This window comes from Mastacembelus armatus, chromosome 1 (genome assembly GCF_900324485.2).
Source record: "Mastacembelus armatus chromosome 1, fMasArm1.2, whole genome shotgun sequence".
In the NCBI taxonomy this organism is placed as follows: domain Eukaryota; kingdom Metazoa; phylum Chordata; class Actinopteri; order Synbranchiformes; family Mastacembelidae; genus Mastacembelus; species Mastacembelus armatus.
The window spans coordinates 13,136,888-13,149,463 of NC_046633.1; the positions used below are offsets into that span (position 1 = coordinate 13,136,888).

The 12,576-nt window shown below is 37.9% G+C and overlaps 1 protein-coding gene across 1 annotated transcript; it reads right to left on the bottom strand.

Annotated features, from left to right (window-relative positions):
* Positions 1 to 1,979: 1,979 nt before the first annotated feature.
* LOC113127730 (docking protein 1-like) lies at positions 1,980 to 11,006 on the bottom strand. The gene is made up of 7 exons (XM_026302461.1): positions 10,884 to 11,006; positions 9,455 to 9,533; positions 7,111 to 7,238; positions 6,909 to 7,019; positions 6,670 to 6,739; positions 4,784 to 4,953; positions 1,980 to 4,597 (listed from the first exon to the last, which is right to left on the bottom strand). The coding sequence occupies exons 1-7, from the start codon at positions 10,938 to 10,940 to the stop codon at positions 3,710 to 3,712; spliced, it is 1,503 nt and encodes a 500-aa protein (XP_026158246.1). The 5' UTR covers positions 10,941 to 11,006; the 3' UTR covers positions 1,980 to 3,709.
* Between the last annotated feature and the right edge of the window lie 1,570 nt (positions 11,007 to 12,576).

The following is a 12,576-nucleotide window of genomic DNA, read 5'->3' on the forward strand; positions in this document are numbered from 1 at the left end:
CACTTATTGACCATTGTGAGCTCTCTCTTATTCTTGGTGTGTAAGTGCATTGAGATCCTCTTTGTGGGACCTGTGTATAGTCTCGCAGCATTGGTTATAACCTGAAGAAATAACAATGATGAAAACAAATGAATTCATAATAATGAAGATGATCTTATACTAGTTAAGAAAACAAACAAAAAAAAAACAAAAAAGACAGTGAATCTAGTTGTTGTTTGTGGCATGGTTATGCATTCAGTGGTCATAATTTTAATGATGAAAATAATACAAAAAAAAAAAAAAAACTTTTTTCCCACTGGCACTGTTCTGCTGTTTTTGTTTTGTTTTCCACTTTTCAGTGTGCAGTATTGCAGTTCCTCTTGCTAATGGTGTTGCTAAGCTAGCTTGCTTGCTCAGTTGTTTACCACCAGAGCAATATATTGTAGCAGTTTGAAGAAATCAAGATGTAAAACAAAAAATCTATTCCCGTACATTTCTGGCATACAAGTGCATGAATCTATGACTGCAAGTCTTAAGTGATATGATCATGGTGTTATTTATTATTTATTCCTAATAAAGTGGATTTGCAGATGTGGTTTAATGTATTGCTCTGGCCACCCATTATCCGGCACCCACCTCTGCTTACATCCTCTTCCTCTGCCTGGGAGTTAAGGCATTCGCAACACAGCTTGACAGTGGTTTTTTTGTTTTATTTAAAGGGTTTTAGAAGTAAAAAGTTTTCATATTTAGAGAAAATCACAAGAAGAATGACACCTGCGTGCAGATTACAGTATTCAGTGACTATTGTTACTCTACCTTGCTTCAGAGGGACACAAGGAACCAACACAAATATCAGATCCTCTTGAAGCTGATCTCCACATAAGAATATGACAAAACTACATCTGAAAATACCTGTTTTTTTTACTTGACTAAAAAGGCGGCACTGAATCCAAATCATTAAAGTAAAGAAGAAAAGGATGTGAGCAGCTCACTCTGTTTAAGTCTCCTCATTTACGCTCTAGCATACATTTCCTTGTAAAGATGAATATGTGTATTGACATGTACTAATCCTCCATCCTTCTTGTCTTCCCACTGACCACAGCTGAATATAGGCTCACTCTACCATTCCACAATCCTGACCACAGTAAACTTGCCATATCAGCACAATAAAGCACAAATTTTAATAAAATGAAATCTGATTTCAAACCTCCTGTGAGAAAGAGTTGATATGTTTGAGAAAACCTCAACTCTGTATCACAAGATGAAAAATCTGATCATCTGTGCCTGAACAGATTCCGCTCTTCTCCATCATGAACTGGTACACAGATCTAAAAGCTGATGAAGTCAGTCTGTGACTTTAAACTGATCATCATACATAAAATGATCCATATGCATTACGTCAGGTTGGACATTTTGGACATTGGAAGTAGTTTTCTTTCTGTTTCTCCATAATGTATACTTTTTGTAATTCACTCTTAGTAGCAGGCTTTATTTGATTCACTCCTCCATTTTGTACATATCTGTGCCAACAGCTTGGGCAGACAGTGGCTTTTTTTATTTGTAAAGACATTAACTTGCTTGCATATATAAATAAAACAAAATAATACACTTGTGTACTTGTGTACTTAAGGGAACATTTTGAGTCTGTCTCTTCATTTTATATTATAGCATGTTTTAGTAATAAATGGCTTTGATTCATTTTAGCAATAATGTTGTTACAACAAAGTACAGTACATGCTATTACAACTCAAATCAGTAAGCCTAAAATAAAAATGTACTATTTGACAGCCATTCACTGTACAGTTCTCTGCCATTCCTCACCTGTAAAAACACTTTACATTATATAAAGTATGCAATGGAAAAAATGACTCACAAAGATGCAGTGAAAAGCCTAAAGGGACAAGCAGGAAAAATATAACATCAGTTAGACATCAGGATGACAAGTTTAATAGGCAAAAACAGCAGAGTCACAACAGAACATACGAGCTGCAGAACGGGTCAGTACCGATTGCCCCCGAACAAAGGAGATGATTTTTATATCTGCTCATCAGTGTTAATGTACACATCAGAGTCACTCACATGTAAATCATACTGGTGTGGCGACATACGTAACATAATTATCGTGTCGATGTGACTACCTGTCTCTTCGTCTGCTTCCAAATACAAAACAGTGTCAAAGGTCTTTGTTGAATTCACACAGGTCACACAGGGAGGTAGCAGACGTGATGTCTGTCAAGGTGTAAGTTTCCCGCACAATCAGGTGATAATGAATTACAGTATATAACCTTAACATTACATCTGATGAAATGAGTTTGGTACTTACATTGTTTTACATTATCTATAAGCACTAAATGAATCACACTATTCTGGGGAGAGCACTTTTCAGCTAGACTGCCATTAGGGCTTCCCAATGACCCACAGTTATCGTCCTTAAACTTTAATATTTTAAATTATTCTTCTTCTTTTCCTTTCGGCAGCTCTTAAGGAGTTAAAATAATCATAAAAAATATTCTAAACACGTGTACATGTTTAGATTTTAAGAAAACACTAGTACATATCCACATAGACTGTGTGTCCTCAAAGGAGGCATTGTGCCAAAATATATAGTACTTTGGAAAGATGTGTCCTATTACAATGGAGTATGGAGAAGATGCAGTCCAGCTTAGTAGAACAGTCAGTTATTTGAATAGTTAACTCCCCTATAGCTGTTACTTCGAAATGCTCCAGTAGATGTTAGTGAGGTGTGTGTGTTTTTTTCCATATGCCTAACTAAATATTACTTAATAATAACGCCGGTGTAGTTGTTATATTATTTGGAAGTGAGCTTTTATTACTTTTCAATTATTAAAATTTTAAGTAAAACGGAAATATTTAAATATATGCAGTCACCAAGAAAATAGCCAGTCAGACATACACTGTAGCATATTCACAGCAGTCCCCTGGGTAGACTGGAAAATAAAACTGATGTTTTAATATGTACCTTTTATACCCAACTGATATAACTTTACTAGAGCAAAGGTATTTGGTCTGTCAACATTTAGTGTATTTGAAAGGTGTTTGATGCAGGTTACATCCAAGATTGATATAAAGCAATATCCACAGTAATGATGACAGCATTGTTCTTTTTCTTTAGTACATACAACACCAAATATATCACTATATTGTTTTACTCAGTTATACATATTGTGACATGATTCTGGCCAACACAGTAAATACATATATATATATATACTATACACTGTATATGTAAAGTTGTATTTGTCACTTTACCAAGGCAATGCAGCACTTGTAGCCCCAAACTCAACACATCCAACATGGATATTTGGCTGAATAAACCAGAAATTTGCTGCTGGCCCCTCATCCCACTTTGTGCAATTTAAGAAACTATAATGCTAGCATCTCACATTGTGTTGTACTCTGTGATCTTTTTATTAAATATAAATTATTGTAGAAATATACATATATCATAAAACTTAGAACTATCCCTCTGCTGGAAGATTTTAGTGAGTCAAATTTTACTTTGTTCACAACTATTTTACTTTTTTAAAAAAGATATTCACATAGAAATGGACATCCATATTTAATATAAATTGCTATACATATTGCTACACTGTACATTTTCACTGAAGTGCATTTACTAGCAGTGCTAGTAGATCTCAGTGAGCTCACAACAATAACGTAGATGTCAGAATGTACAAAGAGCTAGGTTTAGTATTTTAAAACCATGTTGTTAAATGACGCCTAAGTTTTCATAGACGACATCATCAAGAGATGTGCCTGCGTCTTTTTTTGTAGTTGTACTGTCGGTAACAGAGGCAGAGTGGGAAGATATAGAGGGACTAGATGATGGTGCTGGTTTGCAAACATGAGCATAAAGGTGTGCAAATGGGTCAGGTTTGGTTTCATTTTTATGGCACACCTCTTCCTTTTTATTTAAAGGCTCAGTATAAATTGGTTCATCATCTGTATGTTTTGTTTTTCCTTTGCTCTGAACAGCTTGTTTATTCTGAGCTGAGCTAATTTTGTCAAACACCTCTGCATAGACTGAATCATGATGACTAATGCTCAGGGAGGGAACGGAAGTAACTGGTTCTCTTGAACTGGGGGGTTTGAGTGGAAGGACATGGGCAGGGTCTACATACACAGCTGAGGTCAGTTGCGGTGTTAATGCAGATTGGAGGCAATCAGATGGATTGGCATACACAGCATCTGTTGGGTCACCATTATGACGTCCAGAGATGCTTTCATGTGTGGGAACCAATGGAAGAGGCATGAGGGTGATAGGAGCTGGCTGTGCTGACACACATTCTGACTGACCAACCAAATCTTCTTGAATATATGCAGTCCCATCTGAAGCAGCACATTTCTTCTCCTGTGTCCTCAGTTTGTTCTCCAAAAATGCAGCCATAATGGTCATATCAGGTGTTCTGGGGAGAGGGGAATGAGCCTGTATGTTGGTTTGGGTAACTTTCTCACTCTCTTGGTTTTGCTGACTTGGAGTCTTCCGTTTGATGGTAGTCTGAATCAGGGAGAATATTTTCTCAGCTTGCTGTGTCTCAAATATGAATGTTCCAGGACCAGAGTGGCAGCGTCTACCTGCTTCAATGGTTAAAGCCAGCTGGTAAAAAAACAGAGACACTTAAAGCAGCAGTAACCAGCAGTTTTAAAATAAAAAGCAACTCCTTGCAATGTTCCACAATCCACTACTAGCTACTCATAGTCATGTAATTCATGGTATAATTCAGTTTTTATAGTTAAAATAAGAGCAATGAAAAAAAGATTTTTATGATATTAAAATCTTTACCTTATCTTTTCCATATCTTCTTAATAATTCATATGGCCATTCTCTGACAATGTTCTTCTGTGATTCTTTCAGCAGCAGTGACTCTGGTCCTATCTGCAGCCAGTATGACCCCTGCAGACCACAACGTGTTGCTGCATCTGTCTTTTGAATCACAACCCAGAACTCTGAGGCTGAAAAGAACAAATGAAGATTCTCATGTACAGTTTGATTGAAGCTGGTTTCACTTGCTAAATCAGAATCAGAACCAGAATCAGGTTTATTGCCAAGTATGTTGGGCACACAAGTAATTTGACTCCGGTACAGTGGCTCCCAATGTGCTTGTCACAACAGTTCACACAATATGTACATAGATTTATTAAATATAAGTGGGGGGGGATAAAATAGAATACCAATAGAATGGGAATACAAATAGAAATAAGATTAGAAATAGAAATAGACTTAGACAATATATCAACAAAAGACAACCTGTTTTGAAAAATCAGCTCTGCAAATATTTAATCAAGGTGGAAATTCAACATGATTATTACCGGTATGTCTCAAGGATAAACACACAGCTTTGTGATGATAAACTGTAATGTAAGCATAATTTGGATTGTTTACCTTATGTTTCAATTTGTGGACCACAAAGTGTGATGTTGTGTGAAAATCACATATATTTTGGTTCCACATACAGTATATACAGAGTCACATATATTGATTCTGTTCAGTGTGCTTTTTGTTGTAGATATTTTTTACCAACAGGATTAATCCTTATGTTGTTGTGATTCCATGTCTTTTTCTCTCACACTACTTTACACATAAAGTAAGGCGTAGTTTTGACTACGTACAGGTTTGATGTTGTAAACTTTTTCTGTCGGGCCCTCTTTTGCAGAAAGAAAAATTTCTGCCTCCCCTTGCATGCATGCACATGGTTTTTTTCCTGCATACATAAATGTATAAACATGCTGCTCACATATTATTGTAGCCCAGTTTGTGCTGATTACAGTGTTATCAGACTTTAGCCATTAATATGTTTAAAAGCAACTGAGAAAAGCACAAATGTCAGGTCATGTCAAAACTTGTCCAGGGCCCCAAAACCCCCTTAGACCCCAGAGGGTTTAAGCTCACCACAGTGTTTCTTGGCTTTTATTTTGAAACAATATAATAAAAAGGCTTTTATTTTAAAAGAGTAGCATGCTGCAGCAAACCCATGTGACCTGGAATTAAAATCCAAACTTTAATTTTTAATACTCACACTTTAGAAATGTGGAATAATGTCCTCTAAATAAATGTAGACTTTTATTGTGAATATAATAATATATTTATTTTATTTTATTGTGAGCTCAGGGCAGCACAGTGGCTGAGTGGTTAGCACTGTTGCCTCACAGCAAGAAGGTCCTGGGTTTGCAACTCGGCCTTTCTGTGTGGAGTTTCCTCCCACAGTCCAAAAACATGTACTGTATGTCAGGTTGATTGGTGACTCTAAATTGCCCATAGTAGTGAGTGTGAGTGTGTGAGGTTGTTTGTCTCTGTGTGTCTATATGTGGCCCTGTGATGGACTGGTGACCTGTCCAGGGTGTTTCTGGATAGGCTGGACAGGCTCCATCAGATCCCCGTGGCCCTGATTAAGGAATAAGCGGGTATAGATAATGGATGGATGGATGGATGTGAGCAGCTCTCTCACTAATTAAGAGCCCATGGTAACACAGGTTTCATGAACTGGCCTTAATTGAACATCCTGGTGCAGTCATGAGACAGTGTGTGAATTTCTGTACCCATGACATAATTTTAAAAATTGTGGTGTTTTTGATGCCTTTGTTGGTCAGGGTTCTCGTGGGAAGCCGAACAGCATTTTAAAACATTTGAAAAAAGAAGAGAAGATAAAAGTGTAGGAACAGAAGATTCACCTTGATCTACTGAAGCATATATCTGGTTCTCCTCCATATGAAGCTGATTAGCGCGTGAGCCATCACTTCTCTGTGACAGAGGCAGACAGCAGTAAAGGGAGATGAATAGTTATTCGATCAAATCTGAAGATAATCCACATAGACCAGCCATTGTATTCAAACTGCTTATGCCCTGTTTTACCAGTTCCCAAAATACTATCAAGGTAACACATTTTATGTAATATCTGATTCAGTCTCACCTGAAATGTACATTGGCACAGCTTTTCTACCCAGTCCATGCATTCGTCTTTGAGCGCAGCATACACCATTGTTCTGTCCTGTGTCTCCACACAAAATGCTGCCATGTTCTCCTGTGAGCAGCACAAATAATACCTTGTAGTAATCATTTCAGCAGCCCTGATAATGTATATGTAAAGATTCTAAATAATCAGAGACACTGACCATGGGACAGGCCTCAGCATTTGGAGGGAGCCTAAGGACACTGATCAGCTCAGACAATCGAACCACCTTCAGCTTTCTGTCCCCCTGAGGCTGGTGATGTCTCCGGCTCACTGCACCAATATCACTTCCTGCCATCAGTAGAGAGTTAAAAGTTAGTCACGTGTGAAGTTTTTATTTGCTATTATTAAAAACAGAATTAAGATCATTTACTATAACAGGAAATACATACATTCTTTCAAAAACAGGGAGCAGTTTATCCCCATCATCAAGCCATTTACCAAAACTTGCCTACAGCAGTTATGCAAAGTCTCCAAGATTACACAATATCTCTCAGGGAAAAGAAAGAGCATGAGGCAACATGCCCTCCTGAATGCCAACTTACACAGGTAACAGCTTTAACTACGAGGTGTGAAGAGTATTTTAAACATGCATTTTACAGCTGTACCAGGTGTATTGACTTGTTTTTATAATGAAAAGTTTACAAATAGGTAAGTATTGTTTAAGCTGATATGGTTCTTAGACCAGCATATCCTTTTGTTTATGAGTTTATGGGTATACATGCCCAAACAAAGAATTTTTATTATTTATAATGCACATGCACAGTCTTGAAGTATTACTGCACACTATAATTTCAATGCAAATTTAATATGATTACTAGCATCACTGAAACATTGGACTTTACAAGTGGTGGTTTGCTGTTTCTAACCAATAGTCGTCCATTGTGACTGTTCCATATGCATAATCACATGTTCATTACTGTAATCAATGACAGTAAAGGTCCTCTAACCTTAACAAGATATTATCAAAACCATCAACCCTTCCTAAGCGTGACCAAGTTTGAGCATAACCTAACCAAACCTTTACTATAGCACTGTCACATCATAGAATTAGACAGTAATTCTAACAGTTTATCTGTGGCATATCTCCTGCTGATGGTAAGTCCAGCTGCACACCACTGACCATTTCAGATGGTGGGGACAAGTATGATACAATATACTTCCAAAGCACCTGCTCTCACATCAGTAATGAAACATGATTGCTTCAGCATATAAAAAAACTGTTTTCTTACAGTGTTCTGTTGTGCTGTTTACTGAAGATGTACTCATCATACAGTTCTTTAAAACACTGCAACAAAGTGGAATGAGTTTTGTACACTATAGTTTCTTTATCCCAACATTCTCATAATTACTGATACAAGTAAATGTATGGAGTTCTTGTATTTCTTGTAATAGTGCAACCTCAAACATTCCTTCACACACCTATTTGGCAAACACTCTGGACTTTGAGCACACACACGCACACACACACGCTCGCACTACAAGTGAATACATTGTAACATGAACACTGTTATAAAAGATTCTGAAGTACTTTAACTCTCATAGCAGTAATTCAGCTTGGTCGAACTCTTTTGCTTTCAGGCCTGCTAGATATTGAGTTCTGCTGTTTATTTTTATTTATCTGTTGTATGTGATGCACAGTGCTAAACTGTTGGGTGTTGCCCTTAAAGATAAAGTAGCTGCACCTTGATAACCTATGTGTACCCAGTCACACCTAGAGGACTATTGTCTATTCTTTTTTTCCTTTCCTTCCCACTTTTCTATGACACAGATAAAAAGCATCTTAGGCTCAGGGAAACATAAAAAGGAATTTCTAAACATCAGTAAAAGAAAACCAAACTGCTAAAACACAAATTCTGAACTGATACCAGGAGATGTAAATGAGTGACATTATTCAGATGCACTATGAAGTCACTGCTACTGTGTCTAGACATATCTGTAAGGGTAAAAATGAAAATAATGATGCAATTAGAACCTGTACAATAACAGAGCTAAATATATTTCACTGAAATGAAAACTGTCAGAACCAAGCTTTTTTACCAAGCAATACAGACATGAAATTACATGTCTGTATTGTATGTCTGACAGTGTGAGAACATACCGTCTTTAACAAAACAAAGGCTATTTGAAATTCAGTGTGTGAGTGAGTGTAGATGGAGATGGGGGGGTTGTATTTCTGTGTATAAATGTTAGAAAAACAAGACAGATTTCTTCTAGAGACAGTATGACTGACAACTACATTGAATTAAGTGAATTTGTACACTGTATGTAAAACAGGGTTGCTGTGTACACGTCTGATAGAAAAGCAGAAAAAACCCTGAAGACATCTGTGGACCCCTTTAAAACTTGTCTAATTGGGTGTTTGTAGTTGTTGCCCCAATGGACTTAATCACGTCATCATGTACCCACATCTTAGAATTTACAAAAATCACATGGAAGTTGCAATGAATCAAAATATCCTTTGACTTTGATATAGGGACAGAAGTCGGTATTTTAGATTCCCGTACCTCCTATATCCTGAATCTCTAGTCGACCCACTCCACTGCTGCTGGGTGGAAAGAGAGACAACCATACTGGCTTCCATTTCTGTTAAGAGCAAGATGATTAATGATAGAGAAATTACAAACTGATGATGGCAGATTTGGATAACAATTACCAACACAGAGCAAAATATAAATACCTGGATCATGTATAAGAGTTCCCCACACTTTTCTCCTGCACGTTATATCCACTTTCAAATCACTTACAGTCTAAACCTTCTCTTTTTGAATAGAATACTCATTTTAAAGAAAAGAAAAATTGACATATAACTCATATTTCATGTAGTGTGATGTAATAATTCAATTTAAGTACTTTGTAACATTGCCAGTTTAGGCTATAGGTGTGATGATTGTGAGTAATATTCAATTTCAAAGATTCAATCAAATACTCTGTTCCATTTTTTCCTGAAGGCCAAAGGAAGCCAAGTTTCCCCTCTCTTTTCAAATTGAACTGTATTTGTCCGCTGAATAAAAGCACTTCACTTGTCAGTTTCAGTAAAACTTTGGTGCTGTCGCTTGCTGTCATGTCTTCCCCATTTCTAATCGAGTATTTTACAATGACTTAAACAGCATCCCTCTAAGGGTTGGGTGGTGAACCACTGCATTGCACTCCTTACTAGTAATGTCATGTCTGCAAGGAGGCCAGGTACAAACAGGCATCCCTTGTTGGAAAAAAAAAACCCTGAATGCTCAGCTAATCAAATGAGGCTATCATCATGCCACTGCCAAACTGTGATTGGTCAGCAGTATAACAAGGGAGGCCTGTTGCCCTTTGTCTTTACATCAATCAAAGCACAGCTATTAACAATGTCACACTTAGTCAATGTATATAGAAAGCATTAAGAACATCAGCAGTTATGGAGGGTGGAGATTTGGACTTTTTAGTAAAAAACAATTTTCTTGAAAAAATGTCTCCACTCCACACTACCATAAACAATCAAGAATGGGTATGCGTGTGCTCTCTGTTATGGGGAGCTGTGTTTCAACTTGTTCATTTGGATTCCTGCTCTGGAGCCTCACATAGAGGTTCCTGAGCTTTTACAATCATGTTTTATTCTCTCAGCTAACTGTAGAATCTGCATGAAATCAGAACCAAAAAAACTTTGGTTTCTGTACATCTCATCTGTTTATTACATACAGAGCAATATATTACAATGTAGTTCAAGCACAGATGACAACATTTCATGCTTCTTTTTTCTTTGCCGCTTATGTGATGTTAGATTTCTGACAGCATTCCTGTGAGATCAATATAAATATACTTGTAGTGTAATTATAGAATATAGTAATTATTAAATAATATAAGGAAATACCCTCAAACACTATAACTTCTTTCATTTGAAATTCTGTCTAACAGCTCGCTAAAACAAAAGAGCCGATTACATCATAATATACTCACTTTGCTGGCTTTTTGTAGTTGCAGGTAAACTTTTCCTGTTTTGGTCTGAGAGTCCATCTGGGAAGTGAATGCACTTCAGTATCCCCTTTGGATTTACAATGCTGTATGAGTCGTTCTCAGTCTTTTTTTTTTTTTTTGCTTACGTAAATAATAGGGTTGGGACATGCCCGCAGTGCTTTCAAGCATTCTTGAAATATGATCCTTACCTGATACTCACACACTACATATGCACGTAGAGGTGCAGTCATGATGCAGTCCAGTGGGAATGACAGAATGACAGAGTTCAAGAAAAATGCCATTCCACACCCACACTTGTTTTCCGGTTACCAAGTAATGGAATATGGGTAATATGGTCAATACAACAAAAAGTTCATATATTCCTTTATATTTAATATGTTATGTGATTAGGAAGGATCGGAGCAGGACCCAGGTGCAGACAAGTCTCTTTTATTTGTGGAACACACGCACTAGGATCAGGAACACATGGGAACACTCTCGGGAATAATACATGACAGCCGTCTAGGCAACTCCGCCACGCGGTGTGGAAGTGAACACAAAACTCTCCAACACACGTGATCCTTCTCAAACCTGGATACAAACATTAATCCTCCAACAGAGAACCAAAGAAACAAGGAGGTATACATACAGTGGCAACAAAAAGCTCATCGAACACAGGTGAAAACTAATTCAGATAATTGATAAAGCTATCAATGACTAAAACAGGTAACACATGAAAACGAGCACCAAAATAAAAGTCCAAACCCAAAAACAGAAATATCCCACCATAACAGGACACCCCCGAGGCAGCCTAACAGTCCATACACAGCCCTAGGGCAGTCCAGGCAGGTGGGGAATAAGTCAAAATCTCAAAAGAGCTGGGGCCACACTGGTGGACGACCCCTGGGATGAAAGGAGAACTGGGGCTGCTCTGGTGGACGACCGCTCAGGTGAATGAAGAGCTGGGGATGCTCTGGTTGATGACCCCTTGGACCAGATGGCCCGAGCCTCTGCCAGCATCAGTGGCAGGGGAGACTCAGCACTTGGCGACCGGGACTGGAGAACCCGTGGGGTGCAGACTGAGGAGCCGGCGCCTGAGGCTGTCGGTGACTGGTGAGCCAACAACGGATAATGGGGGGCCGGCAGCAGGGGCTGAAGCTGGGCTAGGCACCACAGGAAAACGAGCACCAAAATAAAAGTCCAAACTCGGAAACAGAAATATCCCACCATAACATAATAATACTTCTTTTGAGCAGTTATTCAAAATAAGATCAGGTTAGCAAACTTGCTGGAGGAAAGTTCATTGCTAAATACAATGAGAATACCAGTTTACATGTACACAGACCACATTTGTCTCCATTTATTCAAGCATCATTAAAGATGTTATGGAGTGAGGTTTAGTTCCGGTTTTGGACTTTTATTTTGGTTAGTTTCCTGTTTTCTCCTATGATCATAGGTAGCTTTGTCTTCATTAGTAGGATTTCTTTCACCTGTGTTAATTAGTGTTTTGTTCTGAAGATATTTATGCCTCTTGACTTTCTTTGTTCTTGTCGGAGCATTGTAGTTGCAGTTGTAGTATTTGTGGTTTATGTTTAGTTTGTGCATGTTTGGAGAAGAGAGGGTTTTTGTTTTATGCCGAGTGGCAGAGTTTTGTGTTGCCTGTGCCTGGTAAGTCCAGACAGAATAAAACTTGTTT

Bases quoted from the DNA above. Each gene is read 5' to 3' on its own strand.
- LOC113127730 (XM_026302461.1), bottom strand. From the start codon at position 10,940: ATGGACTCTCAGACCAAAACAGGAAAAGTTTACCTGCAACTACAAAAA. The intron at 9,534-10,883 runs GTGAGTATATTA...TGCTCTTAACAG, and splicing joins AACTACAAAAAGCCAGCAAA to AAATGGAAGCCAGTATGGTT. The intron at 4,598-4,783 runs GTAAAGATTTTA...TTTTTTTACCAG, and splicing joins GAAGATATGGAAAAGATAAG to CTGGCTTTAACCATTGAAGC.